The 26,816-nt window shown below is 45.7% G+C and overlaps 1 protein-coding gene across 1 annotated transcript in view; it reads left to right on the top strand.

Annotated features, from left to right (window-relative positions):
- The window catches only part of CFAP46 (cilia and flagella associated protein 46), a 1,558,477-nt gene that overhangs the window by 234,739 nt on the left and 1,296,922 nt on the right, over window positions 1–26,816 (top strand). Inside the window, exon 7 of the mRNA XM_086922533.1 lies at window positions 13,388–13,511. Coding sequence (XP_086778659.1) covers window positions 13,388–13,511 — 124 coding nt within the window. The remainder of the gene's footprint in view (window positions 1–13,387; window positions 13,512–26,816) is intronic.

Genomic DNA, 26,816 nt, shown 5'->3' on the forward strand with positions numbered 1-26,816 from the left:
GGGCATTCCTTTTCATAGGATGAATTTCTGAGACTCAGGAGGTCCCATTTGCAGGAGTACTCATAGGCCACAATAACCTATCCATCAGACAGCCATGAGAATGGAGGTTGGCAGCTTATTTGGCTCCATGGCCAAAAGTAATTTTTCACCATAACTCCTCAAACGGAGCCTTCTCTTGTGAAGTACTGAATAGGGATGAGCTGGCTAAGGCCTATATATCGAAAATTCAAATGGAGAAAGAGCTTGAGCCTTATCTGCGGTCTATTATGTCAGATCACTTTATGGACTAAAAGAGGAGTATCAGCAGTGCTTGGAGAGACTAGATAAGTTCTTCAATAAATGGGCTCTTCGCTCCAAGATCTTTGACATGGATAAAATGATAAGACTGGCAAGAGAGCTGACAGACAGAGACGTCCTGGTGGACCTTGCACAGCAAATAATTGCCTTTCGGGAAGTGCTCATTGTGCCTGTTCAGTAGAATGGCAGAAACTGTTACAGGTGAACATTGACTCAAAGCGATGAAACTTCATAATAACTGCTTCTGGTGCCATGTCTCGTATTATCCTAGTTGGTGAGCCACACAACAAAGAAATGGGTGAGTTTGTGGAGACAAATACAGTACTAGACAAGGTGCCATCCATGGTAAAAACTGTGTTCCTGTACAAGGTTCAACATTTTAGAAAAATTGCCCAAGATCGAGGTTTTTATTACCAGCCATAGGATTGCAATCCAGAAGCAATCCAGTCAGGAGTGACAGGTGTTGGTGTGGACCCACGATTACAGCCAATGGAAATGTTACTGATGAGAACCAATTCAGAAGTGTTCCTTTTCTCTCTCCCATGGATAGAAAACGGTGTTGTTTGTATATAAATGGTGCAAGATTTTACTAGACCCTGGGTCCAAAGAAAGTGCTCAGGGGGTCAAGTAGGATTTCAGTGGTGCCAGAAGAGAAGCACTGAGGAAATCATAAGAGAAGGGAGCAATTGCATGAACCACGCATGAACCGAGTGAATTTATTAACAAAATATTTTAGTTTAAAAAATAATTCCATAGATATAGACCTAGGGCCAGATGTAGGAAGGCAAATTCCGGTCGGTAACGGCCGATTTCGGCTGTTACCGGCCGGTATTTGGAGTTTGGGATGTAGGGGCATGTCAAGATACAGATTTGGTAATTTTACCGAATCGGTAATTTTATCGATTCGGTAAAATACTGATTCTGTAAAATTACCGAATCTGTATCTTGACATGAAGGTAGCACTGAAATCAGTGCTACAGGGGTTTAAGAATTCGTTATTTACCACCAACTAGAAGTTGGCGGTAAATAATGAAAACCCTTTAAAAAGCATTTTTTTGCTTTTAAAACAATGCCATGTTGCAGACATACATGCCCTAAGGGCATGTGTGTCTGCAACATGTGCACCCATGCACAATTGAGGGATGCTACAGGGTGTCAAAGTGACAACCTGCCACCCTTCTATGTTTCCCCCAATTACCGAATCTGTAAAATTACCTACATTCCGATTGCCAGTTCTTAAATACCGAATCGGTATGATTCGGCATTTAAGAATCGGAAATATGGGCTTACCTACATCGGGCCCCAAGTTCAGTAGATGGAAGTAAGCCATCGTTTGAGACACATTCTAAGAGATGGTGGCTGATTGCCATATCTTGGCCACAAAGATGTCTGTCTAACAGTCTCTATTGAAGGCCTTCTTTGAAGGTCTCGTTTTTTTTTAGCTGGGCAGACCGGGGAGTTTTCCAGTCTGTTGGTTGGTCTCTCTCTATGACTACCTGATAATTCAAAAACCTGCTGAAACAAACAGGGCCTAATGGGTGCACATAATTTTTGAACCGTAGCATATAAGTTTCAACGTGCAGGCAAATGACTTGTTACAAACCACGATGCCTTTTTAGTCATCCAAATTCAAAAATGAAAGTTACTGGACTCCCTGGTGCATGCGATTTAGGAAATCCTAATAATTTGTCCATCTTCAGGGAAACGAGACTGGCCATGGCAAACAGTAAAGTATAGTTGAGAAAATTAAGTGAATCATGCTCTACTCTTTTTCTCTACTCGGGTGATGTAGCAATCTCTGCTTTGACAAGGTGCTTTGGATAGACTGAAGATTCGCCATCTGTATTAATTAGTTATTTACTGGCAGCAAGTTCTTCTGTCAGATGAGTCAGGTACAGAGCTTCTGACCATCTGGAATGGACTTGTCCTATTAAGGACTTTCCTGCACTTAACAGTGGAGTTTAGTGTGAGTTGACATGTTGTAAAGCTTGCTCTAGGAATATAACAACTGAAGGTAAAGTAGTTGCCTGATAAACTCATTCTCCACTTCACTTTTCAGGAGCTTTTTGTATTTTTGTGTACTGTGAAATATCTAGCCAGCAATGGAGTGCAGTGTTGCATCCTGCTCAGCATAAACATTGTGTCTACTATTGGGTGTCAGTCACCTGAAGTCACCAGCTCGGGTTGCTAGCAAAAATAGCAAAAAATGACCTGGCGGATGAGCCCTAACTAGGGCAAAGCCGGTGCTGAGTTGCTTATGTTCTGGTTCAAGGAAGACCTGGCCTGCCAGTTCGGTCTGTACTGTTCCCATTGAAGCAAGCTCAAGAATGATATTCATATAGCTGTGTCCAAATTTCGGTGGCATTGTGTGCACTAAAACAATGGACTGGGATGCGACCCTGAATAATAACCAATGGCTGAGATTTGTTCAAGCATTCCACCCATCACTTATTTTTATACTTTTTAAAACATTGTCATTTTCTTGTCCTAACCATTGTGTTCTCTGGCAGTTTCCTGGGACACATTACATCAAATGACTCTACTGTTGGGGTTTGTGTATACCTGCCACACAGTGACACAAAAGGGAATTACGTCTAGACAGGATGGGCCCTCTGTCAGGCTGGTTGAGGGCAGAGCTGTTCCCTGCCCCACTTACACTTCAAAGGTCTTGCCTCCAGCACGCACAAATGAACCTGACACTAGCCTTCTTTCACCTCAGATTTCTTGATGCCTTGACAGTAGAAGGGAAGAACTTTCCAGAACCAGATGTGGGGGTAGGGTAGGGTGCCCCCACACACACATACGCTGCCATCAGGTATACATTGGACCTCCTGAGCCACTTATCTGTATCGCTGCGGGACCTGTGAACAGTCATATAGAGTGCCTTGCCTCACCCCAGAAGGTTTTTCTTACGGTTACCAGAGGACTGCCCTGTTACTTCTGGACTTCCTTGCTCTCTGGGAAGGAAGACTAGACCTACTTCCTCGTTCCACGTTGCCTGAATGACTCCAAGGGTCAGTTGGGTGACCTCCTGTCTGACCTTCAGGGACACAACAGGCTTCAGAGGCCTCCGTGCAACTGCCCAACTGACTTGCTGCAACTCAACCAGCCTGGACCTGCCAGAGCGCTGCTGGTCTCTACCCTGATACCTAAGAGGTGCCTTCCCAGGTCCTGGACCCTTGGCCTGCATCAGAGTGCACTCCTCTTTAAGAAATCCTGAAGTTTTGGGTTCTTCATGAGTGCCAGACACCTGACCGGATTTTGACGGTACGGTGACGGCCATCTGTGACACCTGGCTGGCTCTTCGTGCTAGAGCAAAGACCATCCGCAACACTCTTAACTGCTCCTCGTGGCCTCTTCCACTGCATGCAGAACTTTTTGTGCTGGACTTTAAGAAGGTAACTTTTTCAGCTAGACTAAGCTGCTCCCTGTACCCTGTATCCATGCTCTATCACATGCATGCTCTACCACCTGATCATGACTGTGAGTGGTGCTTTGTGATTTTAGGGGCCATATCTACCTAAAATATTGGAACTGCATATCTCCAGTTTCACTGGTTGGCTTTTTGCCATTCTGGTATCATATTAGTTATTAAAATATAAGCTATTTCTGTGTAGGTTTTTTCTTGTGTTGTGTTTTCACTTTATTACTGTCTGTGTGCTGCTTAAGTACTTTACACATTTCCTCTAAGTTAAGCCTGACTGCTTTTGTGCCAAGCTACCAGAGGGTTAAGCACAGGTTAATGTAGTGACTTGTGTCACTTTTAGTGACTATGGTTGTTGACTGAGTAGGACTTCGGCCTCTGCCTCAACCAATAACTAATTTCCTTACACCAGGAAATATGTTGAATTTGACCTGGTGTAATTTTTTAACACTGTAACATGATACCAGTAAACTAATCATTTTACTATATTATAAGGCTTTCAACTTATGAACTGTAAGAAACAAAACAGTGTCAAGATGCAGTAGCCCACTCACCCATCTAAATAAATGACAAATCTGTGATTTGCATGTTACACAGTGTGCTTTGCAGCAGGCACAAGAACCTTCTGTGCTTCTTTGAGTCAAAACTGTGACTGGACAAAACGCAGAACTCTCAGAACTGTGTTAATGATTAAAGGTAATTTACCACTATTATAATTCCCTCAAACGTGCTTTTAGCACAATGATCTCTGCAGCAGGTGTCTTAACCCTGTAAGATATTTTGAAATGCAGCATCTTTGTTACCAATTAAGAAATCTAGAACAGATTTAGTGTCAATTGTTGCCAATTTCTTTGCATAAGCTTTTTTCTTCAATTGTTTAAGTTGAATCTCAGGCTCTGCTTTTCAGGCTCCGCCCCTCATGACTACACCCCCTTTCCTCTGCTACATCATGAGCCCCAATTTATGTGTTCCCAGAGTAATTTTTTCCCAATCCCAGCACTGAGTGTGCTGCCATGCCACACTCTCCTTTTGAAGTCCAAGTTCTTCTCACACCATTGCCTCGGGTGTATGGTTAGAAGCAAAGACATTTATGCCCTTGGGGCTATGATCAGCTGCTTGTAGCAATGATATATGTTGGAAAATGGCCCTCTCTGAAGAGTCAGCCCAAACTTTTTGCCTTTCTCTTCCTTTTTTTTCTGACCAACGTTTTGTTGACTGAAGGACTCTGAGCACTTTACCACTACTAACCAGTGCTAAAGTGCATGTGCTCTATCCTCTAAACATGGTGATATTGGTTCATACCTAATTTACATATTTAATTTACTTCTATGTCAATAGTAAAGTGCACTACCTGTGCCCAAGGCCTGTAAATTAAATGCTACTAGTGGACCTGCTGCACTGATTGTGCCACCCAATTAAGTTGCCCCATAACCATGTCTCAGACCTGCTACTGCAGAGCTTGTGCGTACAGTTTACACTGTCATGTCGACTTTGCATTTTAAATCCCCTACCAAGCCTTAAGCTCCCCTTTTATTACATATATGCAACCGCGGCTGGTAGTGGGAGTACCTGCTGGGCGGTGACGTGGGGAGGGAGAGGGCCAGGGTGGGGGGTAGTAATGTATGGATTACGGACCTTAACAGGTAAGTAAACATATGATTAAATAAAACGAATTTCGTTGCGCGCATTGCATCGCATTTGGTGATGCAGTGCACGCAACTAAATTCATTTTATTTATTTATATGTGTACTTACCTGTTAAGGTCCGTAATCCATACATTACTACCCCCCCCACCCTGCCTCTCCCCCTCCCCCTCCCCACATCACCGCCCGGCAGGTACTTCCACTACCGGCCGCGGCTGCATATACGTCACCCCTAATGTAGGCCCTTGGTAGCCCATAGGGCACAGTACTATGTAATTAAAAGGTAGAACACGTACTGTTAAGTTTTGCGAGTCTTGGTAGTGAGAAAATCCCAAATTCATTTTTCACTACTGTGAGGACTAACCCTCTCATAGGTTAAAATGGGAAATTCCTTATTGCACTTATGAGCTGTAATTCCTGATTGAGAAGGAGTAGGTCTGTCGTGTTTCATATCTTTGGAATGCTGAGGATAAATCCTCTTTACTGGAAAAGTTGAATTTATCATTGCCCTTTTAAAAATGCCCCTTTCAGAAAGATGCAATTTTTCTGCCATTTTTCTGCTATTAGCCCTGTGTGCCTGCAGCCTGCCTCCAATACACATCTGGGGTGGGTGACAGCTGGATCAAGTGCATTCCCAATAGACAGCCGCACATAAAGGAGTTTAAGTGTGACTGAGTGGCCATCCACACCCTGATGGGTCTACCTGGGCAGTAATGGGAGGGAGCAGCTGACACTTACAAATGAATAGGCTGTGCACTGTCCCCACGCAAAGGGCTGCATACCCCCTGTAGTGAGTCTGGAGCCAGAGCTGGAAGGGAGGACCTATGTGCACTTTAAAGCCCCTCTTTGAAGTCGCCTCCACTTTAAAGGCACAATTGGGAATAAGTACTGGGTCTCTGACTGCACCAAATCAGAGACTACTGGACCTGTGAACAAACTCTGCAAGGAGAAAGGACTGCTGGGCTGCTACAAGGACTGCCACTCAGCTCGACTGCTGGTTTGGAAGAACTGCTGTTCCGCCTTGCTGTTTGCTAGCCTGTGCCCTGCAGTGGAAGAACTGGACTACCTTACTTGAACACAGAGTGATCTCAAAGAGCATGCTTGTTTGCCTCCTGGTTTATACTCATGAATATCAAAGTCTTAGCCCCTGCTCCTAAGCCTGGTCCATTGTAAGTAGATACAGGTGCTTGCTCCAGTGAAACTGTTGCATCCTCTGCTGCATGAGCAGAATCCCTGCATTGACGCTGTTGTGGGAACAGAACCAGTTCATTAAACTTAAAACCAGTGCATCACCATCTGAACCGACACACTGGAATCACTGCTTCGCCGCCACAACAGACATGATCGACGCATCCCCTTGGCTGCATGGAGAAATCTGGCTCATTGGCTTCGGAGCGGTACAAAAGGGGGTGGACGGAGCATCTGAACCAATCAAACACTCACACCCAGTCCACAGATCTGGGTTTAATCCATCACCGTTCTTTAGCCCACTCTGCCATCCCAGTTCAGACATGGCCTTATGCAAATCAGTCTGACCCTGTGCCTCATGGGAACAGTCCAGCCCGAACTGCCAAGCCATATCTTCCCTGGACCGGGAACAAGCTTTTGAGGACCGGTTTCTGGCATTTCAGCCGTCTTCAGCCCGGCTTGCTTGAATCCAGTGGCAAAGTGAGCAAGGGACTCACGTCTGAGCATACCCTGCCAACTTATGGCAAACAAAGCGGTACAAAAGGGGGTGGTGATGGACGGAGCATCTGAACCAATCAAACACTCACACCCAGTCAACAGATCTGGGTTTAATCCATCACCGTTCTTTAGCCCACTCTGCCACCCCAGTTCAGAAATGGCCATATGCAAATCAGTCTGACCCTGTGCCTCATGGGAACAGTCCAGCCCGAATTGCCAAGCCATGTCTTCCCTGGACGGGAAACAAGGTTCCGAGGACCGGTTTCTGGCATTTCAGCCGTCTTCAGCCCGGCTTGCTTGAATCCAGTGGCAAAGTGAGCAAGGGATTCACGTCTGAGCATACCCTGCCAACTTATGGCAAACAAAACGGTACAAAAGGGGGTGGTGATGGACGGAGCATCTGAACCAGTCAAACACTCACACCCAGTCAACCGATCTGGGTTTAATTCATCACCGTTCTTTAGCCCACTCTGCCACACCAGTTCAGACATGGCCATATGCACATCAGTCTGACCCTGTGCCCCATGGGAACAGTCCAGCCCGAACTGCCAAGCCATGTCTTCCCTGGACCGGAAACCAGGTTCCGAGGACCGGTTTCTGGCATTTCAGCCGTCTTCAGCCCGACTTGCTTGAATCCAGTGGCAAAGTGAGCAAGGGACTCACGTCTAAGCATACCCTGCCAACTTATGGCAAACAAAGCGGTACAAAAGGGGGTGGTGATGGACGGAGCATCTGAACCAATCAAACACTCACACCCAGTCAACAGATCTGGGTTTAATCCATCACCATTCTTTAGCCCACTCTACCACCCCAGTTCAGACATGGCCATATGCAAATCAGTCTGACCCTGTGCCTCATGGGAACAGTCCAGCCCAAACTGCCAAGCCATGTCTTCACTGGACCGGAAACAAGCTTCCGAGGACCGGTTTCTGGCATTTCAGCCGTCTTCAGCCAGGCTTGCTTGAATCCAGTGGCAAAGTGAGCAAGGGACTCACGTCTGAGCATACCCTGCTAACTTATGGCAAACAAAGCTGTACAAAAGGGAGTGGTGATGGATGGAGCATCTGAACCAATCAAACACTCACACCCAGTCAACAGATCTAGGTTTAATAGATCGCCATTCTTTAGCCCACTCTGCCACCCCAGTTCAGACATGGCCATATGCAAATCAGTCTGACCCTGTGCCTTAAGGGAACAGTCCAACCCGAACTGCCAAGCCATGTCTTCCCTGGACCAGAAACAAGCTTCCGAGGACCGGTTTCTGGCATTTCAGCCTTCTTCAGCCCGGCTTGCTTGAATGCAGTGGCAAAGTGAGCAAGGGATTCACGTCTGAGCATAACCTACCAACTTATGGCAAACAAAGCGGTAATAAAGGGGGTGGTGATGGATGGAGCATCTGAACCAATCAAACACTCACACCCAGTCAACAGATCTGGGTTTAATCCATCACAGTTCTTTAGCCCACTCTGCCACCCCAGTTCAGAAATGGCCATATGCAAATCAGTCTGACCCTGTGCCTCATGGGAACAGTCCAGCCCAAACTGCCAAGCCATGTCTTCCCTGGACCGGAAACAAGCTTCCGAGGACCGGTTTCTGGCATTTCAGCCGTCTTCAGCCAGGCTTGCTTGAATCCAGTAGCAAAGTGAGCAAGGGACTCACGTCTGAGCATACCCTGCCAACTTATGGCAAACAAAGCGGTACAAAAGGGGGTGGTGATGGACGGAGCATCTGAACCAATCAAACACTCACACCCAGTCAACAGATCTGGGTTTAATCCATCACCGTTCTTTAGCCCACTCTGCCACCCCAGTTCAGACATGGCCATATGCAAATCAGTCTGACCCTGTGCCTCATGGGAACAGTCCAGCCCGAACTGCCAAGCCATGTCTTCCCTGGATCGGAAACAAGCTTCCGAGGACCGGTTTCTGGCATTTCAACCGTCTTCAGCCCGGCTTGCTTGAATCCAGTGGCAGAGTGTTTGATTTGCTCAAACGCTCCGTCCATCATCCCCTTTTCCATCGGCTTCGGAACCAACACTTTTTGGAAGTGGTGCTTCTTATTCGAAACTGGTGCTTCACCATCGTTGAGTGAAGAAAATCGATGCATCATCTCGACTGTGGGATCAACACAGATGCATTGCTTGGCTCCAAACCGCATCTCGCTGTGGCAACCTGGATCAAGGTACTTTTGTTCAGTGGGCCTTCAGTGGCTCCTGCATTCAGCCTGTCCTCCATCTCAGTCAGCCTGTCCTCTTGACTTTGCCCCGGTCCAGCGCAACCATTTAACCCCATATGCGCTTATTGCTATTAAGCGCTATTTTTCATTTAAAAATTCATATGTTGACTTCTACTTATTGGATTGTTGGCGTTTTGGTCTTGTTTTATTTATGAAATCATAATAGTTTTTTCTAAACTGGTCAGGATTCTTTTTGTGGTGTTTTCACTGTGTTACTGTTTGAAGTGTTGCACAAATACTTTACACATTGCCTATTAAGTTAATCCTGCCTGCTTAGTGCCAAGCTACCAGAAGGTGAGCACAGGTTAATCTATTGTGTGTATCTGACTTGCCCTATCTAGGATTGTGGTTCCTGCTTCGACACAGTGCCTGCCTCTGCCAACCAGAAACCCAGTTTCTAACCAGATCACTATACATGATTCTATCATTTCCTATCCAGGCAAAGTGGAGAGTAATATATGATACATTGTTTTCAGCACATTCGGTCCAATGGGCTGTAACATCAGGAACTTTTGAATTAGGTGCCAGACTGGGGGATGTTTTTATTAGACAAGTTGGTCATGGGTTTGTTGTTTACTGTCTTTTCAAAAATAATTAATTGGACGGGGTTCCTTGACAGTACTGAGCTACTTTTTTGCAGCATAGAAAGAGCCTCCAGTCTGGTAATATGTTAGACCTGGCATCCTTATGGTGGTCTTCGCCCAAACTTTTTTCTTTTTACCTCCACGTTTTGCTGTATCATTTTGTTGTCCTTTGGACTCTGAGTACTTTACCACTGCCAATCAGTCCTAACGTGGCTGATGATGGCTGATAGCCAGAAACCGGTCCTAGGATGCTTGATTGCGGTCCAGGAAAGACATGGCTTAGCAGTTCGGGTTGGACTGTTCCCATGAGGCACAGGGTCAAGACTGATTTGCATATGGACATGTATGAACTGGGGTGGTGTGGAGTGCAAAAAAACTATCGATTTAGGCCCAGATCTCTGTACTGGGGTGAATGTATGACATTGTTCTGCATTCTGTCCATTTTGCATTTGTCACATTGTGTGGGACGGGTATGCTCAGACGTGAGTCCCGTGCTCTCCACACCACTGGAGTCAAGCTATCCTGGCTGTTGTTGGCTGATAGCCAGAAACCGGTCCTAGGATGCTTGATTCCGGTCCAGGAAAGACATGGCTTAGCAGTTCGGGCTGGACTGTTCCCATGAGGCACAGTGTCAAGACTGATTTGCATATGGCCATGTCTTGAACTGGGGTGGTGTGGAGTTCAAAAAAATGATGGATTTAGGCCCAGATCTCTGTACTGGGTGAATGTATGACATTGTTCTTAATTCTGTCCATCAACTGTTGTTTTTGTGTGCTATCTTTATGCTGTGCTGACCTAAAGCGTTCTCCAAGGGCTTGCTGGTTTTCTCCCTGTTCTTGAAGTCGCACATCCATCGAAGACTTTGCTTCAAAAAGATCGAGCGCATCACTCTACAAAGATCCAGCGCTTGCTTTTGACCTGAAAAAGCTAACTACGAAGATCAGCTCTATGAGCTCACTGAAATCCCGGCCTCTGTGTTGGAGCTAACGCCACAGAGCTGACGTTAGCCCTTCCAGAACAGCCTCAGCATTGCCGTGGTCACTTGATTCTCCCTGTTGAGGATGCCATCACCGGAGGCCATGATGCACGTCAACAGCTCCTGTGAAGAAGAAATTACTGCGACTATGCCCAGCCCCCAAAGATGGCCTTGATGACTCCTGTGAGGAAAGGTACTATGTTTGTGGCCAGGACCCACAAGGTCCTCTGTGGTTGACATGTGGTTGACCTGTGCTTCCACTGGTGGCTAAAATGATTTTCATACATCGTTCCTGAGTGACCCGGGCCTCCCTTACCATTTGCAGTGCCTGAAGGCCAGCGTTATCCAGAGACTGTATGAAATCCTAACTGCCTATCCACTGCCGGGATCTGTGATCCAGTTAGACCGCGACAAGCATGCTAAACGCGAGTGCTGTTCCCGGCACTCTCCAGCTTTGAACAGTACTGTAAATAATCTTTCAGGATCTAAGGTGTTTTGTAACACTGTATGTTTTCCTGCGTATTCGATAACGCTCATAACTTAAAAAGTACAAATTGAATTTTGATTGTTCTGATCTTAATTTTGTTATAATATACTAAGCTATTTTTTTAAACCTGTGTGGAATATTTTTGTGGTATATTCATTGTATTACTGTGTGTGTTGCACAAATACTTTACTCATTTCCTTTTTTGATAAGCCTGCCTGCTCGGCACCAAGCTACCAGAGGGTGAGCACAGGTTTTCACAGTAGTGTAGCTTACCCTGACTAGAGTGGTGAGTCTGCCTGGCCAGGATGTATACCTTAGCCAACCAGAAACCCCATTTCTAACAAAATACAATACGTTTTTTTTCTGTGCTAACGTTAACAAAAGTTTGGATGTTATTAAACACCCATAGGGGATTTTGAACCCACCCACTTGTGCACATGAAAGACAACTTGATGTGTAGTAAAGGTATTTAGGGATCAAAAGTACAATTGTAATGATAATTAGTTTTGAAATGGTATCTTTTATGTACGCATTCTAAAGGGTTGTATTCGGAGGAGTTCTTTGGTTCCTCATTGAAATGAGACAATAGTGGATTGATGAATAAAGAAGCACTGATTCATGGGAATTTAGTGTGGCATCAGTTCAAATAGAGCCCAGGGCGGCACAGGGGGTCCCTTTTCTGTTCATAATTCTATTGTTGCTAGCTGTTCCTCCTCCAGCTCACTTTAATAACGCACATCTTACACCGTTCTCACTGGTGTCAAATTGGTGGTAGCCGTGGTGAAATGAGATGTGAACATATCAGGGGCTTGAGAGGGACATGGAAGGGGAATTATGGGAGCGATGGGTGTTAAACAAGATGCCGGCAGGGTTTTAGAAGCAAAAAGAATAAAAGCAGCTTAGGCAAAATAACTGGAACCAGGTCAATTGAAGACTTCTGCGTGCATAACAGAGAAGTGTGGCTCACGGGTTAGAGGAGGCAGACCCGGAAGCAGAGGTCAGCCCGGGACCAGGGTTCAATTCCCGGCTCGGCGGGATCTTGAGTCCAAAAATGTGCACAGACTCGACAATTCTCGCTCCGGTGCCTACTCGATTCACGGGTTCACACTCTGCGACTCTGGGCAATAGCTTGCTTAATCTCCACAACGGCCCCTCGCGGTGGGATGCCTGGCTTTCACCTTGTGGATACCCTACCGGGGTTATCTCACAGGGGAATACCAGGACGGGTTCCCTAAGCAAGCGCTTAGATACCGGGTCGGTGATTTGCGCTATATAAATACCTGTACATTTACATTTGTACATACAGACAGCTCAGTGCCCCCCTCTGAAAGTTGGCTCGATTGGCCTGGGCCCACCATGCCCATGCCAAAAGACTGCCCTGATTGACATGCCCACAGGTTGAACAATATCTAGGTAGGACAATATTCAATAAAGGAAGTTGTCTCTGATCATTCGAGAAATGCGCAACATTATGTCAGAAAAAGGTGTTTGTTGGTGGCGCGAGTGTTGATTGGACAGAATGAGTTTGCTGCCTTTTGTTCAGACCACACGCTTGGGATGATGGGATTTAGTCTTCGTTGTTTGCGCTTTTAGCATAAGTAATATAGAATGAGAAGAATAATACTGGTCTCTTAACAGAATCAAGACTTTTACTTGTTCTGAAGATATTTATTTTACTACCTTCTGTGTGACTTAGAAACCATATGCACTGTACCATTGGTACATATTCCTTACAGTTAGCCCAATAACCAGTGTCTAAATCTGGAGCATATGCACGTTTAAAGATTCACCTAATAAATACGTTAAGAAAGCATTCACATTTGAACTTGCTACCTAGCAAGACATTTGACCTTTAAATCCGCGGTGTTGTGCTACATTCATTAAAGCACTCATGATTCTCATGACATTGGTGTTTGAGTTACTCCAACCCCAAGGAGAGGATTTCAGATGCTTACAAACGTTGTATACTGGACTGCTGTGGCGAATCCTGTAAAAGATTTAAATACATTGGGCAGATTATTCGTGTTTAATGCATTGTTATTTATTTCTTTGCAGAGAATTTCTTGAATGTTTATTGGCGGCCCGAAAACTGAAGGAAGCCGCTGCGCATGCAGAGGCAGCGTCAACATACATTAAAGAAAACGCTCCTCATAGATACCCGCAACTTTTCACCTTGATGGTAAATATGTTTTTATTTGTGGTGTGTTACTGAATATCCATGGTGAAACTGTCCTGCATGAAGAAATATGATTTTAAAATCCTAATCATAAATCTGTGTCTCGCTCCAACCGCTTCACTCAGCAAGACTTGCCTACCGTGTACATTTCTGAATCTTAGATTTGCTACTAAACACGCATTCAACATCCACAGCCTTACTTTAATATTATATTCCTTTTTAACTGATGGTTTTGGCTCAGGGGATAACTGCAAGTCATGCGAAGAATGTGCCCTCAGGCACCAGAAAGCAATCTGGAAATGTGAAGAAAATCTACACGTCTAAGAACATCCAAAAAAGTCATAGACCTCATGTATGTGGTGCTCCTGCTCCAAGTCGAGGGTGAGGACACATTCCCACTCTCAAGGCTGCTGCTTTGACAGGTCTTCTTCACTGTTAATGTCGTCTGGCAAATCAAAATCCATATAGAAGAAGAAGGATAAGAAGTTGAAGTGGGACTTGACCCCATCCCACCACTTTCTATCTAAAGAGAAGTCACAAGGGGATTAAAGTGTCCTTCCCTCCTGATTGAGTCCTAATTTTACATCTAGTCCTCATTCAACCTGAATTTCCTTGACCATCGGTGACACCACAAAAGGTCAAGGCCTTTAAAGAAGCCATGATACATATTTTGTCCCCTTTTCTAGCTTATTATGATGGGCCTTTGGATGCACACGGGCGGGTTACTGCCGGCTGATCAATCCTTCGTGCAGTCTGAGCTTCTGTAACCCATTTCGGGTTCCACATCGACTCTATTGCCAACTTCCATTTTTGCTCCATGACCGCCATTGGTCCCTTCTTCCCTGACACCGCCGGCGGTCATTCCCCTGCCGACCCTGATGTCTGACTCCAAGCCGCATCTGTCTCGACCCCGTCTGAGGTTAAACTTTGGCTCCACTCCAGTGCACCCGGTTCTGTGTGCTATGATTCAGACAAAAAAATTACTTTTTGCCAGGGAGCCATCCTCGGAGGCTTATTCATCTTTTTGGCTCTGATTGTGACCAGAGTTTTCCTTCACCCTATAATGAGCAATACAAGATGAGTGGAAAGAATGAATAGTTCCACCATTGTGCTAAAATAATTAATATATGCTAGCATATATGTAGTGTAATGTTGTGTGCATCTACCTAATGCTCCCTATCCCAGGTTTGCCTAGGGTGGTTGATCTGCCAAGAATCCCTGCTGGGTGATCTAAATCCCCATTATCTGTGGGTAAGTGTCATCAGGCTTTACGTCTTGGTGTAGAGCGGGACATCCCTTGTGGAGAAGACAGGAATCAGCTGAGCTGGAATTCCAAAGTTCCGTAATCTCAAAGTGTCAACAGAGCGTCCTCTGATTTTAACGAGGAAATGAGTTCATATTTATAATAAACAGTGCTCATGTTGGCATGTCGAGGTCTTTGTCAGACTGCTATTGTTTGTTAAATAGATAGCGTTCTCACCTACTACCATAAAGGAATATACAAAGACCATCTGCGAACTACATTCAGTCATGCGATAACAGAGACAGGCTGCAGCACTAATTGGCTAAGGTAGGAAAACGCCAACTTTCTAAAATTGCTGCAACAATAACTGATGGACGAAATGCTGAATAAATCAAACATTCACCCCCAGTCAAGATATCTGGACTAATAAATCCATTGTTATTTTGCTCACCACGCCACCCAGGTTTGGACCCAGCCATATGCAAATCAGTCCCTGCCCCTCGTGAGAACAGTTCAGCTCGAACTGCCAAACCTGGTCTTCCCTGGACCGAACAAGCGTCCTAGGGCCGGTTTCGCAGTATCACCCCCACATCAGCCAGGCTAACTCGAATCCAGTGGCACAGCGATCAAGGGACCTATGTCTAGGCATACCCATCCCACTTAGGACAAAAAATACTGCGGCAACAAATGATGGACAGAACGCTGAATAAATCAAACATTCAGCCCCAGTCAAGAGATAGCAGCTAAATCCATTGTTCTTTTGCTCACTATGCCACCCCAGTTGGAACCTAGTCATATGCAAATCAGTCTTGACCTTATTCCACATGGGAACAGTTCAGTCCGAACTGGCAAGCCGGGTCCTCCTGGACACAAGCATCCTGGAACGGTTTCGGGATATCACCCCCCATTAGCCAGGCTAGCTTGAATCCAGTGGCACAGCAAGCCAGATATCTTGACTGGGGGTGAATGTTTGATTTATTCTGCATTTCGTCCATCACTTGTTGCCGCAGCAATTTTCTAAAAGTGGAATTTTCATAGTTGTAATACAAAATCTGACTTTGCCATAAAAGAGGATTTTTCATTACGATTCCAAAGGCACCAAACATGAGCAGTTGCCGTGTTCCCATTTGGAAGTTGCAGCTTATTCATTGTAATAAGGTAACTTCAAAGTGCACTGCACCCTGTCCTCTAGGCTGTCCAGGGCCTACCCTAGAGGTGACTTACATGTATTAAAAAGGAAGGATTTGGGCCTGGCAAAAGGTTAATTTTGCCAGGTGGAATTGGCAGTTTAAAACTGCACACACAAGCTGCAAAGACAGTCTTGAGACCTGTTTAATAGGCTACTTGAGCGGGTGGCACAACAAGTATTGCTCGCTCACTAATAGCATTCAATTTATAGACCCTAGGTACATGTAGTGCTACTTTACTTTACTAGAGACTTCATTTACTTAACAGCACAACTTTCACTCTGTCTGGAGTATTGATATACCGACCTCCTGGTCAACAGAAAAACTTCCTAGACAGTTTAGCTGAGGTGATCAGTAACCTCGCCCTTAAATTTGCTAATTTCACTGTTTTAGGCGATTTAAATCTACACCTTGACTCTGACACTGACACTAACGCATCTTGTTTTAAAGATCTTATAGATGTATTAGGGTTGACCCTACTGACACGGGACCCTACGCATAGAGCAGGACACGTACTGGACTGCGTATGTTCAAACCTAACATCTCTAAAGGTAGAATCGCCCCGCCCCCTAACCTGGACTGACCACATGTTCATTCCATTTGGCCTCTCAGTGGAAGGAAAGGGGATCAAAAAGGCTCCCCCTAAAATAAACACCTGCATGAAACATGATTGGAAGAAAATAAGCAAGGACCCCGATTTGCAGCTTAGAGCTGTGGCACTTAAACCCATCGGGACTGGTATCACTGAGGCAGATAATAGAAATTTTAATCATTGGCTAGAGGAAATTCGTGGTCCCCCCCAAGGCCACAAACTCCAGTAAACCACTCCATACAAAAAAATCGGCACCCTGGTTCTCACTCTCCTTGAAGGAGAAACACGTAGAAGTTAGAAAATTGGAGAGAACTTGGCGCCGCTTGTATAAGGAAGAAGACCTCAGCCACTATAAAGAATCTAGGAGGCAGTACCATGCTCAGATCAAAACTGCTAAGAAAGAATATTATTCAAAAGCAATTGATTCTTCGAATAACAAACAGAAAGAGATCTTTAAAGTGGTTAATGATTTTATGAAACCAAAGTTCCTCCTATCAGAGATTCCGCCCTCCCTCACTCTATGCAATTCAATTGCGGATTTCTTTGAGCAGAAAATACAAAACCTTACTCAAGGCTTCTCTGAACAGCCCGCTATTATGGCAGCTGAGGACTCTGAAATTGCCCCTGGAGTAGCACAATTTTGTGCTTTTCTGCCTATCAGTTTAGAAGACTCACGGCAATTGATCCTGTCCACCAAATCTGGTTCTCCTTTCGACCCCTGCCCTCCTATGATGTTACACGCCCTAGTAGACACAGTTAATCCCACCATAAATAACATCATCAACTCATCTTTATCCTCTGCTGAGATTCCCTCGGAATGGAAATTAGCGGCAGTGAAACCCCTGCAAAAAAAATCTTTGCCCGATCCATCAACACTCTCCAACCTCCGTCCAATTTCCTTGCTCCCGATGCTTTTTAAAATGACCGAAAGGGTGGCGAATAAACAGCTGACCAAATTCCTAGAGGACGAGGATATCCTGCACCCGAATCAATCTGGGTTTCGGGCCTCACACTCAACGGAATCCGCCCTTCTGTACACCGTGGAGACACTGAAGACCGCCATGGATCAGGGGAAGAAGGCCGTCCTTATCCTACTAGATCTATCGGCGGCCTTCGATACGGTGTCCCACTCAATACTAATCAGGCGTTTGAGGGCTGCAAGGATTGGGGGCTCCGTGCTGGACTGGCTGAGGAATTTCCTCGACCACCGTAGGCAGGTCACGGTGCTGGGAGAATACCGCTCCGAGGAAAAAATCACACAAACAGGGGTACCGCAGGGCTCCAGTCTAAGCCCGGTACTGTTTAATATATACATGATCCCCTTGATTGAGCTGATTTCGTCTTTTAACATCAGTACCATATCATACGCTGACGATACGCAGCTCATTCTAGTGCTAGACAGGGAAAATGGAAAGGCAGAGGAAAATCTAAAAGCCTGCCTCACTGCAACCTTCATTTGGATGCGTGATAACCATCTCAAATGTAATGCCGGGAAGACCGAAATCATACCCCTCGGCCCGCAAAACCCTTTCTCTCCCAGCCTATGGTGGCCACTGGGGGTGGAGTCCCCCCCGGACACCATCACTGCAGCCCGGAACCTAGGGATTAGATTTGACAGTGCCCTATCTTTCAAACAGCAAGCAGGGGCAGTGGCAGGGTCTTGTTTCAACATCATCAGAGGGCTTAGAAAGTTTTTTGATTTCCTTCCTCTGACATCCAGGAAGACGGTGACAGTAGCACTGGTAACATCTCGTTTGGACTACTGCAACAGCTTATATGCAGGATTAAATCGATCTGTCCTGCATAGGTTGCAGGTTGTCCAAAATGCTGCTGCCCGTCTGGTCCTGAAATGGCCGAGGAGGTCATCTGCCTCAGCCGCCCTCAAGGCCCTACACTGGTTACCTATTCACAAACGCATACTTTTCAAAATCCTACTGATTACCTTTAGGGCATATCACCAAAAAGGTCCCAAATACTTCTTCCCCTGGTTCAAACAGTATGCACCAACACGCTCCCTAAGATCAGCCAACATGAATTTACTACAGACCCCTAAATTCAGACTCTCAACTAGAGGAGGGAAATCTCTCGCAACACTAGGCGCAAAAGCGTGGAATAAACTTCCTCCCAATTTGCGCTTGATCTCTGCTGAGAAGAATTTCCGTAAGGCCCTGAAAACTTGGATTTTCAACCTTCCAGACTCGATCTGTATGACTCTGGTTTAGACATAGTGTTTCTGTTTAGAGGAGATAGATGTGTGAGCTGACTTTTCCGGCCTTCCATCTAGGCTACGGGCTACAAGCGCCAGGATGCTCCTTGGAGCGACAGTCGCGCTATAGAAGTGCATATTTACATTACATTACTTATAAGTGAATAAATATCCCAGTTGAGGACAATCCAATGGTGTAGAGTAGAAAAGATCTAGAGGACGAGGGTGAAAAAGAAAGAGGCAGAGGTTCATCCCCAGTATCAAGGATCCAATCCCGAAGGGGAGGGCCAAGTCTTGCCTCTTAGTTGCCCTCACACACCCTGAAGGATGATGTCATGCTTCATCATCAGGCTTTTTATGCTCCTGGTGGATGAACCTCTGCCTCTCTCTTTTTCCCCCTCCTCCTCTAGATCTTTCCCACTCTACACTTTATTTCTTCTCTCAGACTGGGTGACACACCGCACCCTCTACATGGAACAGTGTCCCTTATGATTTAGCTATCATTTGGGGAGCACGGACACTGGACTAAAACTAGCTCCTGTTCCACCCCTTCTTTTTGTTGACTCAGACAATCCAATGGTACCATGTTTTAAGGAGTGAGCATGTGCACTTTAGCACTAGTTAACCGGAGCCCGAAGAAGCCGGAAGCCGGAAGCCGCAGAGAGCAGAGAGCAGAGGAGCAAAGGTGCAGCACGACCGGATGAGCAGGCTCCCACCACCCGCCACAGCTCAGCTCAGCCACAACTGCAGAACCACCATCACCGCTGCATCGCATCGCCGCCGCCGCCCCTGCTGCAGGCAACAAGGGGAAGGCTTGTGCGGCGGAAGGCAGCCGGGGGCGGGCCACGGGCTGCGAGGGAGAAGCGTGGTGCAGGGCAGGGCACCGGTGGAGGCTGCCGCGATTGGCGTTGAGAGCTGTGCCGCCGCCGCCGCAACGAGACTCACCAGGACCACCACAGTCGGGTCCTCTAGCCACCCCTGCCACCTCCATTACTGGAACGCCACCGCCGTCGCCGCAGGGAGAGTGATCGCGGCTGGAGGTGAGGTGAGGTGGGGGGCGTGCTGTGGGACAACTGCGGGTTGGAGATAATCTGCAAAGTGGAGTTGGGAGTGGAGTTGGAAGCACAGAGGGGGTCGTGAAGAGGGATTGAGCCGGGCAAATTGCTCAGGATAGTGCCTGCTCTCCCACCCCCGACCACCCCCACCCTCCCCCCACACCACCAAACAATTAAAAAAAGAAAAATTAACTAATAAATAAATAAATAAATAATAAAATAAACAAACAAGAACAACAGATCAACCGAACAAGTAGAGCCTCACACCACAATGCGGTCCGGTAGGCTTAAAAAACAAGCAGCAAAAACGAGTAAGAAGATGAACAAAGACCTCATAGAATCACCCGGGGAGCAGGAGACGGTGCAGGTGTCATCCCCACCCCCTTCACAGCACCAATGCTACGAATCTGGCCCTTCTGGCCATACTACTAAGGCGGAAAATTCAATTTCCCCAGCGACTTCCATCAAATATCCCAATACGCAGGAAGAAATTACCAATGACGCAAGAAAAAGGACTATCAGAGACTTTTTTAAGAAAACAGGACTCGAAGTCCAAACTTTAATTAACCACAAAGAATCATCGCCTTTACCAGCCCAGTCCTTTCAAAAACCCCTTGACGCTACTCCTGTCCAGATTGAAGTACAAGCACTGATCCACGAACAGTCTTATATTCCTGGTACCATCATATCCCTAGACAGTGACTACTCAAGAGACGAACCTTGGATGTCAGAACAAAAGGGGTCAACATCAGCTACTCAGCCAGGTGGCATGTTCCCCACTTTACAACAAGTCCATCAACCAAACAAGGATCAATGCTTATCGCCAATATCAATTTCAAGTGAAGATGCCCCAATCAACCCCGGATCACCCCTGCAGCAGGAAACCAATCCATACGTAGATAATATAATATCTTCAAGAAACAAAATACAATTCACTCCACAAGCAGCACAGTGGACCAGGACAATTCCGGGCACTATCAAACCGTTAACACCAACGACGCCACCAGTTCTGGTCCTTCAAGAATCACCTATAGGCAAGAAAGGAGAGCCTAATGATCGCTCCCTGTTAGACCTATCCCTTTTTAAAACAGAAGCAAACAATACAAAAATTGAGACTGAAGGTGGCGATTCTACAGCGGTTGACTCCATTAACGTCTGGCCCCAGCTTCTGCAAACCTTACAATCTACAGTAGCTCCATTAAACTACCACTCAGATAAACCTGATTTACAAGTCGACCTTTTAAACACACTAGCCATTTACACAGCAGGGATCGACAATAAACTGGAAGGCCTGAATGCCCTAATTACAAAAGCACAATCCAAAGTCAACCTGACCCAAGCGATATGCTGCTGCTCTCCAATTATTGATAGCTTGTCTACACTTCCCCAGTTTCTCACCATGGTACTGACAGAAATAAGGAAACTACCATCAGGTGCACATGAAACATCACATCGGACACGTTCGCCCAAAAACAATGTAAGCAGCCAAAAAATTACTGATTAGAGCACAAGCAGGAAAAAAACAAGTAACGGCATCAAAGATCTACCAGCAAAATCCGATATACAACCAATTCATGCTTCAGCTTCAGTAACATCTCCAGATAAGCAATTGGCTCCCAAAGAGTTCAGTATCTTTCATACCATCAAACCAAATAATAAAAACAACATTACGTCAATAACAGAAACAACGCCTATGTCTGAGACAAAGCTAGACAATGATACTGGAGACATGGTCACGCAATTTAGACTAACGACTAAACCCCCTCAAAATCATCATCTAAGCAAAAGGGAAAGGAAGAGACTAAGGAAAAAACATAATAGACACAGTATAGAGGTTCCCCGTCATGTTGAAAAAGACATTACACGTTGCAGCTCAACCAACTCAGTGAGCTTAGACAGCACTCTTTTACCATCACAAAATTCCCCTTTGCAGGCGAATACTGAGGCAACCAGTAAGACACTATTGTCACCCATCCTCAGCAAAACCCATAAGGATTCATCGGTAGCTAGGGGCGAGGTCCCAGTAAAGTCTCTACACCACCCGACGTCAGACAACCCTGAAAGAACCATCAAACCAGAAACATTGCCCTACACGGCTATAATTAAACAAGAAGACATGACAGCTACCACAAACACGGCCAATACATCAAGGGAGAACAAAAAGAGGGCAATGATAGTCCAGCACGAGGATGAGCATAGGTTAATACGTAAAGAGAACTTTCAAATAACATTATTCAAGAATCGGGATACAATACAAATAGGTAAACACCCCCCAAGAATCGAGGACCCACAACTCCAAGTAGAACAAGTGGGGCAGAAGCAACAGTTACTCCACACCCAAAGAAGAGTTGATTCACCATTGGTAATAGTCAAACAGGATTATAAGACCCCAGGTCAGGTCTTCACAACCACAACTCCAAATATGAAATTGTTATTCATTCCTGAATACTATAGCAAAGGACCTCATGACATCTTGAATAGAGGGAACATTTTGAAACTTTTTAAAAATATTCCCGAACTTCACTATATTGAATCCAATGACATATTCTCAATTGAATTCACACCTATTGAAGGTAACCAACCCTCTTAGTCAACGTTAATCACTTTTTCATCTACAGCAATCATGGAGCAAGTCTTATTAATGACTGACCTATTCAATACATGGGGAATTAAAATAGCTCAACAGCCCGAACCACGGTATCTGTCAGTCCTTGCAAAACCATTGGCAGTATTAGATCGACCAGGCCCTTCAACTATCTCAATACTACGATCTGCAAAAAGCCGATCCCCAGGAAAGGCAATACGCATTGAAACCGAGGAGGTTAAAACATCGGTGCCTGACTGGGGATGGCTGCCAGGGGCCCTGAACAGGGGTAACCAAAATTGAACCAGTACCCAGTCTGGTCTTTCAGTATCTTCATGGAACATGAGTGGTCTTACCCCGAAACTCCAATCCATCGACGTGATAAAGTTCTTAAAAAACCATGAGATCATACTACTTCAGGAAACATGGTCCATGGTTAGTCTCCCAATAGAAGGATACCTGGAATACAGAGTCCCAGCCCAGAAGTTGCACAAATCCCGTCGACCCAGTGGTGGTCTCACCATCTACATCTCAGTTAAGCTAAACGTCAACATCGTAAAAACGTCACTTAAGGAAGACTGGATCCTCGGGATAAGGATAGACAATACCGAACACACCGATACACTGTTCCTGATCAACGTTTACATTTCACCAAGCACCAAGGATAAAAAAACAAAGTTTAATCATCTAATCCAGACTTTGTGTAACCTGGAAAGCAATTACAACAGCCCGGCCTGTCTAGTATCCAGCGACTACAATACAAATCTTTTTCAAGAACTCCCAGAAGACTATGTAGCTCCGTGGCCAGACATCCTTGAACAAACAAAACCCTCTGGCACCAAACATAGCAAAATTGGTGAATACATGGTTCTCCAATTCAGTGCCATAGGCTACACAGTCTTGAACGGTCGCTTCCCTAAGGACAATCCACCGAACTGGACAAGGTCAAATAGGCACATTCACTCCTTCCTAGACTACACAGTTTGTAACAAGGGAATCCTCCCCCTGATCGAGAATTATACCATCGCCGCTCAAGGTGACAGTGACCATCGTCACCAAGTGATCACAATGTCATTTAATCCAGCATCTCATGCTACAATCAGCCAAACTTCAGGAGGAGACCACTCTGAAAACCTCAAAAGGCTGAAATGGTCAGATCCAATAATACCGGCAATAATGACAAAATGTATAGACCTGCAAAACCAAAGGAGCACTAATGAATTATCACCAGTTATGGCATGGGCTCACTTTTCCGAGGCACTGCCTAAAAAGTTTCCCCGCACCTCGGGAAACACTATAAAATGCAATCCAGCAATAACAACAGACGAAATCAAGGAACTAAAATCAAAACGTAACAGCACGTTAAGACAAGTCCGTAGGTACCCTGGGGAAGCCCATAAATTTAATAAGTACAAAGCTGCCCAGAAAGCACTTCGACAGGCAATATTTCACGAAAAAAATAAACGCTCTGAACAGATCTGGGAAAAATTGATGCACACGAACAAAAGTCATAACCCAAAAGCTTTCTGGTCAATCCTCAACTCCAAAATACACAAGCAAGGAGGACTAAGTAGCGCCAACATCTCTGAAGCAGAATGGGTATTTTATTTAACAGCGCACTTTGAAGAGCAAGAGAAAAAAGCCGGCTCACTCGTCAACTCACCGGCAATGGCTCAACAACCCAATCGCTACCGAGCGCTGGACATCACGGAAGCGGCTCAATCAAACAAAATAGTTGAATGTAATCCAAGAATTCCACAGGCATTCAACACTAAACCTCGTTTCAGATTTTAAAACCATCGGACAACGCATTTACAAATCTGAGAATTACGAGGGACAAAATAGCCCGAGCTATAACAGAGGGTCGCGCTGACGGAGCCCCAGGGCCGAATGGCCTACCACAGGTATTGTTTAAGCAAGATAAAGAATTATGGGCCTATCAACTGGCATCCCTTTTTTCCCACTGCTGGTCTAATTCCAAACTACCCGAATCATGGCGTGGCGCCATCATACATCCAATTTTCAAGGGCAGTAAGAGATCAGATCCAAAAAACTACAGGATGATCACCCTATCGGATGTAGAATCGAAATACTATGCCAAATTACTCCTTCACGACCTGGCATCCTGGCCAACAAAAAAACACTGAATACCTTTTAACCAGACAGGATTCGTGCAAAAATCAGGCACAATAACCAACTTACTCCCAATATCGATCCTGATGGACAAAACGGCTGCCTCCGAAATGTTCATGCATGCCTGTTTCGTGGACTTTAAGGCCGCCTTCGATCGTGCGAACAAAGACAAGGGCAATCACTTTTGGGTCAAGGAAGTACAGAGGCGGCGGTTGGTTATACAATGGTAAGAGCGTAGAAAAACAACCTCCTACAAGTACCTGGGGGTCCACATGGACAGAACGGTCTACTTCTCCAAACATAGAGATGAGGTAGAAGCCAAAGCTCTGTCAATCCAGGTTGCATTCAAGACACTCACCAGACAACTTTCGGGGCCATCCCTGACCCCGCTCATAACCGTCATGAAGGCAAAAATCGCTGGCTTTCTCACCTACGGCCAGGAGATCATGCAAGGGAAGGACAACAGTCTTGTGAATAAAACAACAACAAGAACATTCAAACAAGCGTTGAATCTGCCGAAATTCTCATCCCCTGCTCAAATACGCCTTGAGTTCAGCCTTCAAGACCACCATGCGGTAGGGGCTGGAGCATTCATTAGGCTGTGTAACAAGCTGCGTAGTTCAAGAAAAGGAAGCCTGGAGGCCCTCCTGTGGCAGGAAATCTCCGTCGGTCAGCTTGGTGGAACATACCGGCGCCATTTACATGATTCATTACAACTTCTGGGTTCCGAGGAAATCTGGAATCTGAATCCATCACAGCAGGCACTCAAAATTTATATCAAGAGGAATGTTCGCCTCTGGTCCTTTCACTCGGACAGAGCTCAACTTGTTTAACGTAAGAACGCTTGGACAATCATTCCATGGTTCAAGCCAGGGGTCATGGCCCCATACCTGTCATGTACCTACTCCCTGTTATGGAAAAAAAGATTCATGGCCCTCAGAATGGGCAAATGGCCACTCTTGTACCACCTGCCGAGTTGGAAACGTGCAAACACCGAGGTAGCGTGCAGGGGGTGTGGTAGTGACAAGGAATCGATCGAGCATGTGGCATGTCACTGTCCAGTACTTTGCAACGACCGGAAGACCATGTTAAAAAGCGAATGGAAAAACTGGGTATACGTACATGCAGACAAGCCATACTCGCATCAATGAATCCGGACAACCCAATGATTAACATTCGGTTTACCAAGTTCATGACAAGAGCAGCAATAAGATTTACAACCGGGAATGCCAACAAGTAAACAATGGTCAACATTAAATGGGATGATCTACCCCTTTGTACCGTGAAATAGCAGCCGATCGAGGCTGTATTCTTTACATAGACAATTTACGGGCACCACGTGTCTCAGGACCATTAAGTCATCATACTGAAGGACCGGGTTTTAGAACCCAGCGGCGTCAGGGAGAACGCCCGATGCCTTCGAGTTCCCCTGTCTTGTCAAACAGAGACACGGGACACTTCTTGATGACGTCAAAGACCAAAGTTTATTGGCTGCAACCAGGAACAGAGATCTACGAAGCACACACGGGTGGTTCGCTAGAGACTGCACAAATTCAATGAGCGGAGCATGGTCTTTTATGCCAAAAATCAAGCCTCAGGCAACATTCAAAATTAGCATCGAGCTCATACAAATTTACCAATGACAGTGTGACAATTTAAAAGTAACAAATGACGACAATCCCATTTTCCGTTGTCCAGCCCACCAGAAATGACCAAGCACATTCCAGATTTCTTGTAGGATCAGGCCGGACAAACCCATCATAAAAACCCTCAACCCAAATCAGTGATTATGTTGTAAAGGAAAGGCAGAAACAGATTGGAAGTGAGATAGAAAGGTGGGAGCAGTGTACCATAAACTCGGGCACGTCTTACTCTTTGATCTTTATCTGACCAGCTGCTTAACAAGAAACTGGCTCAGCGAGGTCAGCCTCGGGCAAGGAGTCAGTTCGGCCAGGTCATTCAAAAGTCAGCTAAGGCATACGTGTCTCAAGGACTCGTTCGGCTGCAGTCAGGACCTATGTGAGGGCAACCATACAAAATGGCTGCCGTACACAAAATGGAACCCGAGGGTTCAAACTAAATCCTTGAATACAAAGTGTTCTCTTAGATCGATTCATGCGAAAACGCTCAGACACACTACACTCGTCATTTGCGGTCTGCTGACACCAGAATCGTCTATTTCCGACGACCTTATTTGAACAGGTTCGGAACCACCGAACCAGACCCAAAAACTCACGGAACTACAGACCCTCCTATTGCCTTTACATAGGCAACAGACCCAAACCCATGTTAATCTGATCTATATTCA

Source organism: Lissotriton vulgaris, chromosome 5 (assembly GCF_964263255.1).
Source record: "Lissotriton vulgaris chromosome 5, aLisVul1.2, whole genome shotgun sequence".
In the NCBI taxonomy this organism is placed as follows: Eukaryota; Metazoa; Chordata; class Amphibia; order Caudata; family Salamandridae; genus Lissotriton; species Lissotriton vulgaris.